Below are 19148 nucleotides of genomic sequence, written 5' to 3' on the forward strand. Positions count from 1 at the left end.
TACATTGCTGGTAAGAATATTTACACCAGAGGATGGATTGGGGAGGAGGGGGCACTGCTGGAGTACAGGTAAAAAGTGGCAAGGGTCTGAACTAGAGCAATAAGACGGGAATAAATATGTTATGCTGGAGTCAAAAATGACAAGACTTGGTGGTGATTAGATGGAGAGGGGAAGGTATCAGAGATGATGCCAACTGGACCAATGATAGTGCTCTCAGGGAAGGGTGGAAGAGAATCACAGGTGGTTTAAGAAAAAAAAAATACCAGCAAGTTCTATTTTGGTTGTATTAAATCTGAAATACCCATGGACTCTTCAGGGTCTAGCTGGGACAAAAAGTTCAGGGAGGAGAGGAACACTGGCTATGCAGAATTAAAAGTCATCTGTTTAATTTGAGAATCGAAACTAGGAGAAACAGTAAGATCACAAAGAAAGAGGATAGAGAAGGCCCCAGGGCAGAGCTCTAGGATACTCAAAGCACAGAGGGTGAATAAGTCTGTAAATGGGTCTGAGGAGAATTTGTTAAGACAGGTGAGGAGAAAAACCACCTTCCTCTCCTCCCTCCTCCATGTACCAGAGACACTGGCCTTTTTGTTGTTCCTCTCATAAGGAAACATTCAGGGCTGGGCATTTTCACTGGCTCTTGCCCATCATCTCTTTACCTTTCATCAAAGACAGGATAAAACCCCACCACCTCCTGAAAGAAGGCCTTTTCCACCCCCACCCCCCCAACCGCCCCACCTCCGGTTCTGATGCCCTTTCCATGTTGCCAATCTCAAGTTTATCTTCCATGTGGTTTGTTTGTAAATTGCCTCTTCCATTAGGCTGTGAGTTCTCTGAGAGTAGGGACTGTGTTTGCCTCTCTTTGTATCCCTGGTGCTTAGCTCAGTACCTGGCACATCACAGACACTTAAAATGTTTGGTGCCTTAAGAAGATCATAAAAATCTAGAAAGATAATGAAACCAAGATGGTGGAGAAGGTACATGGTCCCATATGATCTCTACCAAGTTACCCTCCAAAAAATTCTGATGGAACTCCTCAGAATGAATTCTGGAGAAACATCCCACAAAAAGATGGGGTGAAGTAATTTTTCACCCTAAAACAATGGATCTAGAGCGCCAAAGTGGAGGACTCACCCCAGGCCCTGGGGGCAGCTGAAGAAGCAGTAAAGGCTTCCAGAATTCTCAACCACAGATGGTAAGGGGGGGGGTGCCCCCCTGTGAAATGTTAAAGAATATTTAGAAACAGTACCTACACTCTTATTAACTATGATGTAATTTTGTGAATTTATAACACCTAAATGATATAAAAACTGGGCAATGATATCTATGTTTTAACAGTGAACTTTTGTTTACAGAATACTACTATAGTCAAGGAGACCACAAAGCATGATTAGTTTTATGAAATGTTGTCTGATATACAAACCACTTAGAGAATACTGCATTTATTTCCTCTTGTAAATAAGCCTGTCTTCCTAGCTGTCTCTGTGTTGTACCAATGGCCTCTGCAGTTTTAATCCTGTGTTATTCTTTCTACTGTGTTTTGTGTAGGAAGAGGCATGAAGAGAATAAAGAGGGAGGGGAAAGAATAAAAAAGTTGGACACTTAAAAAAAAAACTCCAACAACAAGACTAACATTTTGCCATCATCTTCAGGTTCTTTGCATTTTTTCCTTTAGTGTCTCAGTTCCTGAGGGGATCCTGGGGGTAAGATTTTACTCCCCCCCCATCATTTGGAAATATGCTGATTTTTTTAAAACCTTGATTCAAGGTTATTCTGGACATATGAGGCTGATAACTAAGGCCTACAAATGTAATACTGAGCTATAATTATAATTGCCGAATTGTACAGAAACACACTAATCTTATGTTCAGTAGGAAGGCTGGTTTACAGAAGGCAGTGCTCCTTGGAATGTCAGTACTTCAGCACATAACCTCCTTTGGGGAGAGTCAGAAACAATAGATCAGCTTTATAACGAATTTTGTAGAAGGGTGTTACATAGTTGGACTCCAACTGTTGTGGTTTTTAAGGGGGAAAACTGTTATGTGGATTTAGAGGGGGAAAATGTATAAAATATTTTAAGCTTACTGATTAATTTGCATAGTCTATGTTTTTGGAAAATTATATATTTTAATTCCTTATTAATCCAAACAGAGAGCTAGATATATAGTTACTTTTCTTCTATAAGTGGGATAAGTCTTAACTTCATCTTGTTCATTATCTGAATGGTTATATTTAATTTTAACATATGACAGATCAAAACATTAGTCATTTTGGTATCTACTGATTTTGCTTTCAAATAAATACACACTAAAGATTTCAACCACAATGCTTACTTCCTCTGGATGGAATGAATGGGGCAAAGTTGGTGAAGGTGCAAAAGGAGGTGGGGAGATGACTTTTCTCTCTTCTAACTGGGCCATGATCTCTTTTCGCCGTCGATGCAGCTCATCTAGACTAGGGTGGGCCTGAGGGGGAGGTGGTAGTCTGCTGTAAGGCTCCTAGAAATGAAATAAAAAATTTAGAAATGACTTAAAAAACCCCACTGAATATATTGATTGTATATTTAAGTAGTCACTAGTTTTGGTCCATTTACTTTATAACATTTGAAAAAATGAATTTTAAATGTTCTCTCTCCCAGCTCTAAATCTATAATCTAATGAATTTAATATCCGAAATTTAAAACAAATAAATAAAAATCTGTCTTAAGTCTTCAGAGAACCAGGCTAGATTTCTTATAGTCAATGAGATGGCTTTCACACTTCAATTAAGTGGAAAATTTTTTATCTTTTAAAAGTTGAGAAATTAAGAAAGTAGAATTAATGTTAATTTTTTTCATTTTTAATAACAAATTATCCCAAATTAGTAAAGTATGAAAGAAAAAACTAGTAATGTATAAATAGAGCAATTGTACATATTTCAAAAGGTAGAAGAAATTCCTAGGTGATGGATGGTGTTAGCTACTTATTCAAAAGGCTGGAGAATAATTTTAAGAGACTGATCAATTACATTAATAATTTTTAAGAAATAAGCATACTCTGATATATGATGGTCTTATCTGACTTGGATGTGGACCCACTGGATAGTAACCCTCTATTTGCTGGTATCTCTCTCTGGACTCTGGTACATAAGGTGAAACAGCTGCAGGTGGAATCTCAATGGGTACTGGGCTTTCCTGGAAAATCTCTTCTCGAGGATAAGACTGTGTAGGATAGACACGACGGCCATCATAATGTGGTGGATATATGGCTGGATACTGTTGTGGCTGAGTCCCATACTGGGAATTTACTACACGATCCTGGAGGTAGGGTGGATAATGATCCAAGTATGGAGGACCAGGTTCAGGAGCAGATGGTGGAGGTCGGACAAAGCGGGAGACACATTGTGGGGTTGGAGTATAGTACATCCCTGTAAGTATAAAATGAGCACCAAAAACAATACTTGTAAACAAATTTTCTAGTGAGAAATAGACTTTTAAAAAAATCTCTTTAACCAACCAAGAGAAAAATAATTAATTTTTGTATTATAAAATATTTTGTATTATACTTTTTATATTATAAAAACAAATGTAGTAGTAAGAAAATCCATTAAGTTGTATGAAGAAAATGTTAGTCTTGAAAACAGTAGAAAAGCTTTCAAGCATGCTTCCATTTACCAACTTCCTGCTGCTTTTCCCCTAACCTGATATCGGTGTGGGCTGTGCCAGTTAGGCTCCTCCCCGAGGGCAAAGGTTGGGAATATTTATCTCCCCACCAACAGCTCCACCCTTCCCTCTAACCTGGACAAAAAGGTTTCATGTATAATTGATTCATTTAAAATTATTTTTTCATATTTATCTCATTTTTTTAATTTTCCATTTTTGTATAATTAAAATAACTTATTATAAATGATATGTATATAGTTTATAAATAGGGATCTAAGCACAAAAAAAAACACAACACCTCATTTTGATGGTGGTATATGATCAAACAAGTTTAGAAATTATATAAATATCAGAGGATCATTGTTGGTTGGTTATTGTCCTTCATATTTGAAGAGGATCAAAATAACTTGTCTTTTGATTTGTGCACAAATGGATTCTAAGTAAGGCAGAATTGCACAAAATCATCAGTACCAATCTCTCTTCCAAAGTTATCAAAGACCAGTGGCAAGCAGGATACAGTGGATGACCAGGGTACCTTCCATGTCTTAACCAAACTCTAATGCTCCAAAGCATCCACTTCCACCACCACCTTCATGGTCATTGGAATAAATTCTCGCCTGCCCTTTATTCCAAAGACTTCACATATGGCTGGGGTAGACACCCTCCTAGTTCACTGATGGGTTTAAGGCCTGTTGGTTATCCTCATTCTGGTTTAGTCCGCCTGTTATAGTGGTTTAACAACATGTGGCCAAGAGCATGCTATAGCTTCTTGCAGTCCCAGGTGAGAACTATGTGACAGAGGGACATCAAAGGGGAAAAACAGCCCTGGAAGGGCTAGCCTTATCTTCTCACTATGTATCCTAGGCTTCTTTAAAAACTGTCCCTCACCCTGTAGGGGCCGATAGTTGAGGCAGTAGTAGCCCAGTCATCAGGGTGGGAGTGATGCCGTTGCACTGCTATCCATGGATCTATCAGGTTGTAGAGAAGCCCACTGTATGACACCACTGAATTATGATCTTAGTGCTAGGGGATGGGGAAAATGTCTCGTTCTAAATAATTAACAGGCTGATGGTTTGTGATGACCTCTAGTTCACAGATTCTGTAAGAAAAAGCATCTGTAACCCAACTTTACAATGGGTAAAGATGAAGGAGCCAGTAACAATGATATAGGTCTAAGTTCTAAATAGGCTACTCTGACACTAATGAGATTGGGTTTTTGCCCAAATAGCCAAAAAAGGTATAACCTGAAGTAAAAGGAGTTGAAAAGTATCAGTACTATTATCTTAAAAGCAGCAAACAAGGAAATTCATGGTTGTTGGCAATAGTACCCTGTAAAAATTCCGTTGGCCTATTCTGACTTAAGAATGGACTATCTTTACTGTCCCTCAGAAGTCATTTTATATTCGAAAGCATAGCCCTAATTATTTTAGGCTTGACACTCTATAGCAGTGATGGCAAACCTTAAGAGACCGTGTGCTCTCCCTGCCCCCTGTCTTATCCCACAGGGAAAGGAACGACCAAGTACTCTCACTGGGCTACTAGGCAAAGGGGTGGGGAGGCATGGTAGAGAGGGGGAGGAGAACAGCTCCACCCAGGAGTCCCTCTACCTTTCTAGTAAGAACTCTGGCAGGGGATGGCATGCATGCCCACAGAGAATGTTCTGCATGCCCTCTTTGACACATGTGCCATAGATTCACCATCATGGCTCTATAGCATTCTCAAATCCTGTTAGTTAATGTTTATAAGATCTTTCTGAGATGTTTCAAATCCCACCCAAAAATAACAACATTTTCCTTCAACAATTCAGTTCTTTCAGACTTGCCTATATCTTAACAGTACCTTTTCTTTTGTCAGGCACTCAGGCTTGAAATCTTATCTGTATCTTTGGCCTCCTCTCTGCCATTATGTTCAATCAGTTGCCAAATCTGTTATATTCAATTTATGAAACAATAGTAACTCACACCACTTAGGTGTGTATGTGTGTGTGTGTAAATGTGTGCATACACATACACACATTTTCCTTTCTTATAAGACAAGCAATATACCTAACGCTATCTGATTCTGTGAAGAGTTAAAACTATGACTATAGAGAGGAAAATACACAAGCTCTGGAATCAGAGACTCTGATTAGTTCAAATACCACCTCTGTGACTTTGGGCAAGGCATATATACAATGAAGAAGAATGTTTCTAAGACTGTTTCTAAGTAATTCTGAATTAGCCATCTGATGAAACTCACCATATACCTGTGAGATGAGAGTTATTTTTACTTACAAAGGAGAAATCTAAGGGAGAGGGAAGTTAAGTGAATTGCTCAGTGGCTCAGTGATATGCTTGTCATATAGCTATTGTGTGTTTAAGAGTTTTTGAAATGGAGTCTAACTCAAATTCAACATTCTACTCACTAAAGCAGGCAAACTGAACACACCCTCCCTGTCTTATGAAATATTCCAAAAGTAGCTAAGTCTCAGCTGGGAAAGTTAGTTAGCTGACACAATGAAGGATGAAGTCAGAATTCAAAAAGAGCCAGATCAGCTAGAACACTGGGCTAATAATTCTATTAAGAAGTAACTTACTTATTAATAGGGACAAATGAAAGATGTCATATGTGGGCTCCAAAAGTTGACTTTATAAGTAAAAAAAGACCTCAGGATCTCAGAGAACTGAAGAATCGAGATAAATCAACAGGATACAATGGCAACCTATAAAGCCAAGATGCTGAATGACTACAGAGAGGAACAGGGTCCAGGCCTGGGAAATGAAAGCTCTATTGTCAGACCACATCTATAATACTACCTATGTTCAATTTTGAGAAATACTTTTAGCAAAGACAAAGACAGGGATAAGTAGGGGAAACTTCTCAGTAATTAGAGCCATACAAAAGCAAATGAGGTCGTCTTGGAAGATGGTGGATTCTGCCTCACAGAACATTTTAAGCAAAGGCTAGAGGACCTAGTAGTCATTTTATTGTGGAGGAGATTATTGTTCAAATCTGTTGGACTGTTCATGTTGTTTCTAATCCATTGAAATTCCATTGTTTTTCTCCAACTCATCCCATAAACTGCTGCCAAACTGATATTCCTAAAAAGCTTTGAATTCATTCTTCTGCTGAAATACCTTTAATGAGTTCTCACTGACTGCTCAATTAAGCTCAAACTCGTCATCTGAGCATTTAAGCTGTCTCTCAATATGGCTACAACCTGGCTTTTCAGCCTTAACTTCCTATATATCCCACTAGAGCTAAAGAGAACACCTAACTACTCTCTGAAAATGACCTACAGTTTCCTCCTTCCATGTTTCTGCTCATCATTCCTTCAGCATGAAAACATTAGATCCCAGAACTAAAGCTGGAACAGGTCTCAGAAATAATATAAATCAACCCACAAATTTTGTAAATAAGGAGGCAGTCTGGAAGAAGCCACATAACTTGCTCAGAGTTACAAAGTTAGTAAGGAACAGGGTTGAAGTCCAAACTTGGGGATGACAGGAAGGGCATGCTCCTTAGCACCACCAAATGGTACAGCCTTTGTATGTGTTCAGGGGCAGAGGCATCACTTTGTCTGCAGAGAAGTAACTGAGATCCTTGCCTCATGTGAATATTCACCCTGAGACCTGAGTGGGAGTGCCATCCAAAAAGATGGGCTAATCCGCCTAGAATTCTATCAATACACATCAAGCCCCTATGTGTGACCATAAGAATCTGTAGCAAAGTGGAGAGTGCAGGCTAGCATGAATATGAAGTTTCAAAGGGTTGTTCTCTTGTGTCCATCTCAAAAAAAAACAAACCACTTTTCAGATTCCCTTAAACAGAAGGGATTTTGGATTCTCTGTATGACCTTAGACAAGATGCTTAACTCAGGGTGTCCAACTCATAATCTATTCAACAAAGGGCTTGGATTAAATTAATTCAGTGGTCCCTTCCTCTTTAGGTCTAGACTGACAATTCTATGATCCTGGAAATGTACACAAAGAAGAACTTAGAAGAACACTTGGTTGACTGAAAGATAAAGAATATGCTTTACTTATTTAGTACATTGTCCATTATTAATTTTTTTTTGGCTAAAAGACTAAGTTCAAGACAGAATAATCTATCAATCATCTCATTGTCTTTTGAGTCAATTTTCCTTACCCTCTTGCTGTGACTTGTTAATTCTAACTACATGAACTATGTATGACTACATGAATACTCCATATAACAGAAAACAGCACAATATTGCTTAGTAGATTATCTTGGGTTTTAACTCCAGCTCAATCACTGGTAGAATTGAGTATAGCTCACTGAATCCTTGTTTGTTAATTTTATTATCTGTAACTTGTCTAAAAAATCTCATCTACTTATCTCATGAAATGCTACAAAACTCTAAGAAAAGAGAAAATGGGTTATACAAATAAAGGATGAGTTATTACCTGGTGGATAAGGTGCTGGCTCAAAAGGTGGAGCAGCCCCTCGAGGATCCTGATAAAACACATCTGCTTGTTGTGCTGAGTATAGCTGGGAGCCTCGTGGTACCATAGGAAGAGGTTTGGTAACAGGCATGGAAGGCAGGTCTGTCGGTCCCCTGGGGGGTACAGGATGAGGAGTCACAGGTAAGGCAGAAATGTTCTTGGGTCCAGGTTCCAGCCTAAAAGGGAAAAGAAAAAATGTTCGTGAACATTAAGTTGTCTCAAGCAGCTCCCTCAAACAATATGCTAAAACAAAGTAGTTTTGTACACTCTAGGAAATAGCTTGTAATAATTCCTGTTATCCCTCTATAAAATGAGAAAAATTAAAAGGCTTATTTTTTCCTATGCTGGTTTCTTTTTTTATTCATTAGCTCAGAAATGAAAGCCACCAGGAAAAAAAAAAGAGAACTAATGAAGCAGCCTGAGATTAGAAAATATCTACTGTTCCTTAACCATATGTTTACACACAGGAAACCTCAATCAATAGTTAGGAAGCTCGTACAGGTCAGGAGGGGATCCAGGAGCACTGCTGCTCAGGTGATCAATCTTCCCTGGCTTCAGACCAGAGTCGTAGCTGGAGTCCGTCCCTCGGGGGATCAGCTGTGTCACTGTGTTCCCTGCTGACACAATCCCATTCGGCAGGGCAGTAGGCTTTCTGCTGGGCAGGTCCACTGCCCCTTCTTCTGAAAGGATAGCTGCTGAAGGTAGGCCCACCTCATTGAGCTGGCCTAAGGAGGCACTCAGGGGTCTTCTGGGAACCAGACGTTTGTTCATTTTACGAAATCTTCAGAAAAACAAAATCACACACCAAAAAAATAAAAAAAATGAAAATAAAAAAAAAGTGAAACCACCAACTAAAAGGAACAGTTTTCACAGGCACAACAGGGAAAACTTCCAATTCTTATCATAAAATTTCCAGCAATCAGCTTTCTTATAACAAATACCTGATTAGACTCCCTGCTTTTGAAATTATACTAAAGAATTCTAACAGAAAATATATTTTATTTATAAGAATGTGCATGTAGGAGAACAAGTAAAAATATGTACATACTTCAATTTTACATATTTATTCAACACAAGGTTTGTTGATTGAATGAAAGTGTTTCATTAAGGATATTTTGACTTAAGTCAGAAACTCCTTAAAGTGGAAGCATTTTGAATGTTTATATGGTCACTGTATTCTACTTTTTTTTTTTATGAGTAGTCTACTGAATCACTCCTTTTATTATTTATCTTTCTTTTTATTATGAAGCATTTTGTTGACCCCCTTATAGAGAATATTGGAGGAATGGAAGAAAAAAAGAAAGGAATCACACAACATAGATTCTGAAATAACATTTTTGCTCTATTATATTTAATAATTGAACGAGGAAGCTACTTTTATTAAATTTTCAGAGGAAAAATATCATAAAGGCACACAAAATACTACCAACCAATTTAATGGACAAGTACAATTACTTGAAAGTGGCAGAATATAACTGTTAATATAATGGGAATTATATCATCTATGTACTTAAGATGAAATTTTTTTTGTTATTGTTAAATAAGAAACATTCCAATGGTAATCAGAAAATACAAGTGGATTATTTACAGATTTATGAAATGAGAAACATGAAAGGGAAAAAAGAATGAAGTTTCCTTTTGTTACAGCATGCCAGAAAAAGTTGTAGACTTGAGATTATAGGGTCTAAACTTTATTATAGATAAAAATATAACTCCTTTACTATAGCAACCTTTACCAAACTTTGAAGGGAAGTTTATTTTAAAATAGTGGTTCTTTTGATATACATTTAAATTTAGAAATAACCCCTCTTCAAAGTAACATATAATTATCTCAAATGGTTTCCATATTTCTGAAAAATATGCTATGAACATTTATTTTTATAAGGTAATAAATATTAAGACTAGACATTCATCTATGAAATGAAGTTAAAAAATGTAAAAATATAAATATATGCTACTACTACCTAAAGAAAAATCTATTCTTTCATTTAGCCCAATACGAGGGGGGAAAGCCCTCACTTTTTAGGTATATAATTGTTTTCCAAAGTACTGTCACTATTTTTGTGTGTAAGAATTATTCAAGAAAGTTAAATAAAAAGTTGACCCTTTCTCCAAACCTTCCCTTCCACCAAATTTGTTTACTATATTGTTGCTCTTAAATTTTAGTAATATTCTTTTAAGTCATTATACGAACATAATATATTATACTGGTATAATTTATTATTGTAATTTCTGCTAACTTCCTAAGTTTCAAAGGTAAGCAAGGGTTCCAATGAAACTCAATGTTGTGTTAACAGGGATATTACAAAGTCTGGAGTAATTCCCACAAGATGGACACCTACTTTTCCAATTCATCCTGTGAGTGTGCAAATGTGCAGCTGGCCCCCCGGGGGCACCCTCCTCTCTGTTTCATGTCTCGGCACATGTAAGTTTTATACTTGCTGTGCTGAGGAGGCTAAGGAGCAAAAATAAATAAATCAATAAATCAGTGAAGCATTTAAACAGATGATCCTACAGTTATAATACATAGTTTAAGGGCCTTAAGAAGCATTTCTGTCTTTGAAGAAACAGAAAACAGGAGATAATGGTGTTATGCATTTCTTATGCTTCAGTATTAAAATGCAGCAATATCACATTTTTCATTTTGTTACACCGATCTTTACAACTCACAATTTTTTCATAGATCAATTAATATCAGTAAAGTCTTTGTAGTATAAGATTATAAGTATGACATTTAAATTAGTTTGAATATAATATCCAAAGCTTATGGAACCTTAATAAACACCATTTAATGAAAGTGATCTCCCCTAAAACCATCCCATACAATATTTAATGCCCTTTAAAACCTACATGACACCTATTAGAACATCAAAGTTTTATCAGATAGTACTTCATTAAATCACCAAGGATTTGGATATAAAATCCCTATTATAGTTGTTCTCTTACATAAGTGAAGATGGAGGTTGAAAAGTTATATACTTCATAATTCTTAACCTTTGGAAATTAAAGATTATCTATAAAAATCCTTCCAAGTATTAACAGTCTTTGGTGTAAAGCTAAAAGAAATAGGCTACATTTCATTATTTATTACCAGATCCTGGGATTCTATAATAGCATTCACTATACAGTCAAGAAAGTTTAAGATTTTCTTTTCTTCTCAAAGAGAATAAACTCAAATTTTAAATGTGAGAGTCTTTACCTTCATATCATTCTACATGGCAGAACTTTACTACAAGGTGTCAGCAGGGCAATTTGTATTTCAATTTTTCTAGATGGCTGTGTGATCCCAGCTTACAGGTATAATTGTACAAACACTAAATTTTTATTTTTTGCCAATCTCTTGAAAAGAAGATACTTTTAAAATTATTGCTGGTTCAGTTCCGCAAAGTATTGACCTACTTTTATTTCTTGTGTCCATGACTTTAGTGATTTTACTTCTTATAGTAACATTCCTATCTTACCTGCTGCTGATCTGTTCCTTTCTTGCTGTGATTCTGAATATAATCAACCAGTCCATGCACCACTGTGCGCACAGCAACCAACCCATTTTCTAGCTGTTCCCAGGTTGGGGGAGGGGCATCTATACAGAATACAAGGGAAAAAAGCAAGAGGTTTTTACAAGGCTGTACAAACATTAATAAAAATGAATTATAAAGATAATCAAACAATTTTTAACTACTAAAAAGCTGCTGTCCAGTCCCAAAGTAAATGGATGATGCTTTCCATCCTGTGCAGAATTATGGAGCAAGGAATTAGCATAAGCATATTTCCCTTCTGTTTTCAGGAAAATCACTGGTTTGAAAAAAAAAATGCAGTTTTTAAGCAAAATAAGTATACTGGTACCCCTTGCAGTTCCAGTGTTCTTAGAAGTACTTCATGAATCAAATTGTGGTATAAACAAAATACTTTCTTTTAAACACAACAAGAGATGCTTTTATACATTAAAAATATATATATATATTTGACTGGTATCTTCTTACATAGCTCACACTTCCCAATTTAGCTTTCCAAGGAAATGTTATTTAAAGGAATTCTAAAGTAAAACATTTTGAATTTTTTGAATGAAAATAAACTATTCATTTCTTTGGTAAATCTGATTAACCATATTTAGAAAAAGTTTTCTCATAATAAAAGAAAAAAATTCCATATAAATAAGCTAAAAGTTGTATTTTATTGAATCACAGGTTCTCAGTTAGAAAAGAATTCAAATCACATTTAAATAGGACCCTTCTGGATGATACTCCATTTTTGAGGCAGGTCAGTGAATATGTGAAGTTTTAAAATTGTGAAGCTTTCCATCAAATCAAGTCAAAATCTGCCTCTCTACCAAGTGCTGCTTCTTACACTTCTGCAGAACAAGTCCAAACTCTCCTTCAACATGACAGTCCTTCAAGCATGAGAAGAGCTCTTAAGTCTTATCTTTCTCAGCCTACACAACTTCAATTCATTTAGATGATTTTCATATGTGTAAGGATGGGGGATGGGAAAAAAGAGCCAGAAGAAGGCCCTTGGCGACAGTTACTGACAGTTGAGACCAGAAAGAATTCTGGGGAATTCTCTGGAGGAGGAAGGGGGGAAAGGACTTCCGGTGGAGGACTGAGAGAAGGAGGAGGACAACATCCCAGCTCAAATCCAGTCCTGAGGGCTTCCTGAGGATCTTTCTTTGAACATTGAAACCCTGATTCCCTGGTCAAAAGCACCCCATCGCTTCTCATCCAGCAAGACCTCAGTCAGCTAAGTTTCTAGACTCCATTTTGGGAGCGATCTCTTAGGTGCCTTCCCCATTACCCAACCTTGCTGAGAGACTCTTTCTGGTCTAACTTACAATTATAGAAAAGGATAGAAATAGAAATAGAAACTGAAGGAGAAGTGGCAAGGGGAGATGTTTTGGGAGCAGGAACCCCAAAGGTTCCCACCTGAGTGATGGACCCCATAGAAATAAAGAGAGCACCCCAAAATTCCTCTGCCTTTCACCTAACCCCTGAATTGCAAAGAATAAAAGAAACTCATTAGTCAGACAGCGTTTCAGAGTACCTGAGAGACGAGGGGGAGGGGAATCACCGCTTGGTCTGGCTGCCTCCATCTTGGAGCCAGACCACCTGCTGTGAAGTTAACTGACCTCGGGGGAGGCTTGTGTGAACCCCACCCTCATTTAGAATTGGATTGGGGTCACCTATACCTCCTCTTATAGGGAAACCTCGCCCTTAACTCCTGTGGGGCAGCATGACCATCCAGGTTACCCAGTTTTGGGGTGACACCCCCTCAAAGTCTCAGTGTATATTTGGCAGGAGGAGAGAGCTAGAAGAGAGTATCTCACCTCATAGACTCTATCTCCCCTCCATCCCTAACATTGGTAACTGGCTCCGTTTGTTATTATTATTATTATTATTTTTTTTAAACCCTTGTACTTCGGTGTACTGTCTCATAGGTGGAAGAGTGGTAAGGGTGGGCAATGGGGGTCAAGTGACTTGCCCAGGGTCACACAGCTGGGAAGTGGCTGAGGCCAGGTTTGAACCTAGGACCTCCTGTCTCTAGGCCTGACTCTCACTCCACTGAGCTACCCAGCTGCCCCCTCTGTTTATTATTATATATGACATGGATAGGTGGACAGAACAAGCATTCAATAAATATTTATTAAGTGCCTACCAAGTGCCAGGTCCTTTTATAAATATAACCTCATTTGATCTTCATTACAACTCTGAAAGGTAGGTGCTATTATGAGCCCCATTTTACAACTGAAGAAACTAAGGGAAACAGAGATTAACTGACTTGGCAGAGTGACCCAACTTTTAAGTGTCTGAAGTTGGATTTGAACTCACATTTCTAGACTCCTGGCCCAGCGCCCTCTACCCATCTGCTAAGTATGGTGTGTACTTCAAAAGAAATACCAGACCACATACTAGTCTAGTTTAGATAGGCCAAAATAAACAAGTTGTTATAGGCCAGTGACAGACATAAACAAATCTGAAACTGTTTCTCATTCAGTCACTTGGTCAATACAGAAGAGGGTTCAACCAAAGATGAAGAAATCATTGATGCAACATGGAGAGATTATGAAGAGAGAACAAAGAGTAAATTAAATATTTCATGAGTTCTTAATCTTTTCCAGAATAAGGACCCCTTTATCTTTTTTATTTTTGGAAATTTTTATTTAAATAATTAATTTAAAGTATTTTCCCATGGCTATAGGATTCATGTTCTTTCTCTCCACTCCCCTCCCTCCCCCTCCCATATCTGATGAGCAATTCCACTGGGGTTTTACATGTGTCACTGATCAAGACCTTTTTCAATATTATTAATATTTGCACTAGGGTGATCGTTTAGAGTCTACATTCCCAATCATAGCCCCATCGACCCATGTGATCATGCAGTTATTTCTCTTCTGTGTTTCTGCTCCCATAGTTCTTCCTCTGAATGTGGATAGTGTTCTTTCTTTAAGACCATCAGAATTGTAAGGACCCCTTTATAACAAAAAAAGACTTCATCATCCCTCATAGATATGTTTGATATCTAAAATTAATTTGTAATTTATCAATCACAATAGCAAATACATACACTTGAAAAAAAGAATATCTAAACTGTAACCATGAATGGGGTAAATTCACTCATAAAGTGGAAATGGATAGCAAAACTCATTAGAAATCAGAATCCTACAATGATTTCAAGAAATACACTTGAAATAGATACAAAGAGTTAAAATCATGGGCAGGAGTATTATCTATTATGTATCAGCTGAAGTAACAAAATACAGAAATAGTAATCATCCTCTTCAAAAAAGGAATAGCAAAAATTAATGTTATTGAAAGAGATAAGCAAGGCAACTACATTTGACTGAAAGGTAATATAAACAATAAATTAATATTGATACTAAATTTATTCCAAAACAACAACATAAAACTTCCTTAGCTCTGCACGGTAACTTCTCAAAACATTTATCATGTATTAGAGCATCAAAACCCAACAAGTATGGAAAAGCCAAAATATTAAATACATCTTTTATGGGCCATAATAATATAATAAAATAATATTCATTTAATTTTTAAAATGTACAACATGAGGCTTGAGACAACCTACCAAGGGTGCATTTACTTAGAATGAATCACGATGATTTTGCAGGTGGTGCTAATGAACAACACATGAGTAGGTTCATAGACCAATGAGAACATCTAGGAATTCTTGGCACATGGAGGGATAATCACTCCCCTGGAATGAATCATGAATTTGCTTTATTCTAGTCATTTTCCAAGAATTTCAAAAACTTTTCACTTCTAATTGGTTTGAGTTTGGGAAAGGGCTAATTTTTTTCTTCAGATTAATTTTGCTGAGCTAAACCAATAACAGAGGTAGTGTGGAGTGACAGATAGAACACTTAATAAGTGCTTCTTAGGTGCCCAGGCACTGGGCTAAGAGCTGAGAATACAACAATAATGGGCAGTTTGTATAAGACCTGGTCATAGAGGAGGGATGACCTGCTGTAGTAGAGGGAGTTCCCAATGCCAATAAGATCACACATCTACTCTCTATTCCTAAAGGAAGAACAACTAACTTGGTTCTTTAGCTAACTGTGCATGCAGCTCCTGAAACTGAGGAAGTTTAGTGTTATAAGGATGATATTAGAAAATAAGCATTGTTTTATTAGTTTAAAGATAAGAAGTAGAGAAGCTGGCTTGAAAAACAATGGGAGTTTCAAATAGAGCTGAGAAAGAGTATTAATTTCAACTGTTGGCAGTTATAAGTTATTTCTATGACAGTTACACTCTGGGTGTGGCATTCTAGGAGGGGCTTCTGGCAGTCAACAGAGCCACACGCAGCTGCTTTCTCTCTCAGGGCTAGAGAAGGTAACATCTTTGCCTCTCTATCTGAGTGAAAGACCTGAAGGAGTTTAGTGTTTTCTTTTCCAACTTGGGAAACACTATTCATTTATCTGTTACTGTTTATAGATTGGTTAAACTCTGAAAAGACCAAACAAAATCTGGTCTTAACAGACTCAGAGTCCTAACTTGATTCTTGTAGAGACTCGACCAGCTAGCCTTGGTTATCTTTATAACTTAAAGGCCAAGTTAAGAGTTAGAGTGGTTAGGTTTATTTAGAATAGAATAAATTTGGTTAGTTAAATCAGGGAGGATTAGTGTAGCCTGTGAACCATAGGAGAAGCAGTTCCTTGTGGGACTTGGGAGTTTATTTGGGTGGAGTTAGAATCTCTTAGAATTAGAAACCCTTTTACCCTTACATATATTTTTAAAAAAAGTTATTTTCTATAACAAGAGTCTCTTTATTGTTCCTTGTGCCTTGCATTGCTTGCCCTAATTTTATTTTTACAGTGTCAACAAAAATATTTCTAATTGAGAATAACAAATTTTAAGTCTTTTAATACTGATAGCATACCACAAAAATATGAGTTTTTTATATTGTTTTTGCAAGCTAGATATCAATCAATAAGCATTTTTTAACCCTTACCTTTCATCTTAAAATCAATACCAAATATCAAGTTTGAAGGCAGAAGAGTGATAATTGGGATTAAGTGACTTGCTGGGGGGGTTACAGCTAGGAGTGTCTCAGGTCATTTTTGAATACAGGACTTCCCACCTCTAAGCCTGGTTCTATATCCACTGAACTAATTAGGTGCTTCTCAATAAGCATTTATTAAATATTTATTATATGCCAAATATAGGAAATTTAAAGATAAAAAAAACAAAACAGTCCTTGACCCCAAGAAATTACTATTGAATCAAGGAAACAACATACATAAAACAAATAAAGGTGAATAAAAGGCAATTTTGGGAGGAGTTATGAGGACAGAAATAACTTCAAAAATTAGGTAATATCTGAGTCAAGAAAACTGGGGAATTAGAGAAGGAAGTGGTAGGGAAGCTCCTCTAGGCCAAAATGGGAAATGAAGCATGCTATATAAAAAATAGCGAGGAGGCCAGTATGGCTCAATTATAAATTGTAAAAGTAGGTTGGAATCAGGCTGTGAGGGCACTAAACTTACAAATGAGGAAGTTTAAATTTAATCTTAAAGGTATTAAAGAGCCATTAACAGTTTATTCAGTACAGAAATAACATGGTTTCACAGATTCGAGATGTTGAAGATGTACAAGTATCAAGATAAGATAAATGAATCTAGTGAAAGAGTCAAAGATAAATGATAGGGTTGTGAATCTCAGGACCCTGAAAAGAAGCATGAGAGAAAAGGGTAAAAGAACAAAGATAAGGAGTTCTGTTTTAAATATGTTAAATTTAAAAAACTGTTAGCTATTTGGTTTCCGGTCTGCAATATCCAATAGACAGCTGAGGATGTAAGACTGGAGAACTCAAGGGTAGAAGGCTAAAATTATATATATATAAATAAAAATAAGTTTTGGGAGTCATCTACACATAGATGATAACTGAACCCATGAGAGATGATGAAGTCATCAAATGAGGGTAGAGAAAAACAAGACGGCTAAGAATAAACCCTGAAATATAGCCATACGGAGACAAAGAAGAAATTCTTGTTTAAGAATGTATTTAAATAGATAGTATGTGAAGTCCCTCCCAGTTCTCAGGGTCTTAAATGTTTAAGGAATAAAAACCTCAAGGAAGGCCTCAGTATGTTAGATAAATAGATTCTTCTATCAAACATCTATAGGGTGACAGACATAGGATGAGAAAGGAAGCATGAATAATGAGTTGAACCACTATAGGAAATAACATCATTGATGAAGTCAGATTTTTTATTTGTCTCACCTGGTCCTTCTCCACCTCGTTTGCTCTTTCTCTCACCCAATTATTCCTCAAGGTTCAATAATGGGCCCTTTTCTCTCCACAAAAATCTCATTAGCTGTGAGAGATTCAGACATTATTTCCAAGAAGATAATCTGCAAATCTACAAACCAACCCTCACCTTTCTTTTGAGTTCTAGTCATGAACTGTCTTATTAGTTTTTTCAACCTGGCTATCCCACCATCATCTCAAACACAACATGTACAAATGGAAATAATATTGTGACTCAATTTAATTTTCTTTAAGTTTCTGTATTTCTTCTACTGAGGGCAACATCATTTTTGTGTTGGGAAATAGGGTGCAAGAATATTGGAAAGGTAGGCGGCAGGGAGCTAGGTTGTTAAGGACTTTGAATGCCAAATAACAGAGAATTTTTCATTTGATCCTGAAGGCAATAGGAAGCGAAAAGGAATAGGAATTTACTGAGTATGTTTAAGGGGAGAATCAGACATACTATCTTTTGGAAAATCCTGATGAAGGATGGATTGCAGTGGGGAGAGACTTGAGGCTAGGAGACCTAGCAGCAAGTTATTGAAATAATCTAGATACGAGTCTTTCAATGACTTGGATATGGGGGGTGGGCATCAGAGACAGTGAGGATTCCAAGATGACACTAGGCTTGTGAGCCTGAGGCACTAGGAGGATGGTGTTGCTCTACATTAACTAGGAAGGCAGGAGGAATATGTTGAGATTAATATCTCTACTAAACATCTAGTTTGAGATGTCTGAAAGACAAGAGGAGATGTGGGACTGAAGGTAAGAAGAGAGGCTGAGTCAAGGTAGGTATATCTGAATATTATTGGCATGGAGATGGTAATTAAATCCATGGGAGCTAATGAGATCATTAAGAGAATTAATATAAAAATGGGAGAAAGGGGTTGAGGAGGGAACCCAACGGAACAACTACAATAAAAGATCTAGATGAAGATTTAGGGAAAGAGACAGAGGACTAATCAGATGAGCTGGTGGAAAACCAGGAGAGAGAAGTGTCCCAAAAAACTAGAAAAAGACAATATCAAGGAGAGCATGTCAAAGGCTACAGAGAAGTCAAGGTCACTGGATTTGTAACTAAGAGATCATTAGTAACATTAATAAATATTAAAATGAAAAAAGCTTGCATGCTAGATAATAAAGTTATGCTGTGTAAGTCCTATTAGCCATGATATTTTTTCGCTTCTCTTACTACAAATGTAAAGATTTTATTGATTTTATTTAATTTAATAAATTAATAATGCAAAATAGATAGAGTATTGGGCCTGGAGTCAGAAAGATCTGAGGTTCAAATTCAGCCTTAGATA

General features: G+C 36.9%; 1 protein-coding gene across 4 annotated transcripts in view; it reads right to left on the reverse strand.

Annotated features, from left to right (window-relative positions):
• Window positions 1-19148, reverse strand: part of RC3H1 (ring finger and CCCH-type domains 1) — a 51781-nt gene that overhangs the window by 10123 nt on the left and 22510 nt on the right. For all 4 annotated transcript variants that reach the window (XM_044676314.1, XM_044676313.1, XM_044676311.1 and 1 more), the window contains exons 7-12: window positions 11547-11665; window positions 10428-10540; window positions 8585-8866; window positions 8047-8261; window positions 3035-3405; window positions 2334-2498 (exon numbers count right to left, since the gene is read on the reverse strand). In XM_044676314.1, the coding sequence (XP_044532249.1) occupies window positions 2334-2498; window positions 3035-3405; window positions 8047-8261; window positions 8585-8866; window positions 10428-10540; window positions 11547-11665 (1265 nt within the window). The remainder of the gene's footprint in view (window positions 1-2333; window positions 2499-3034; window positions 3406-8046; window positions 8262-8584; window positions 8867-10427; window positions 10541-11546; window positions 11666-19148) is intronic.

Source organism: Gracilinanus agilis, chromosome 4, assembly GCF_016433145.1.
Source record: "Gracilinanus agilis isolate LMUSP501 chromosome 4, AgileGrace, whole genome shotgun sequence".
Taxonomy (NCBI): domain Eukaryota; kingdom Metazoa; phylum Chordata; class Mammalia; order Didelphimorphia; family Didelphidae; genus Gracilinanus; species Gracilinanus agilis.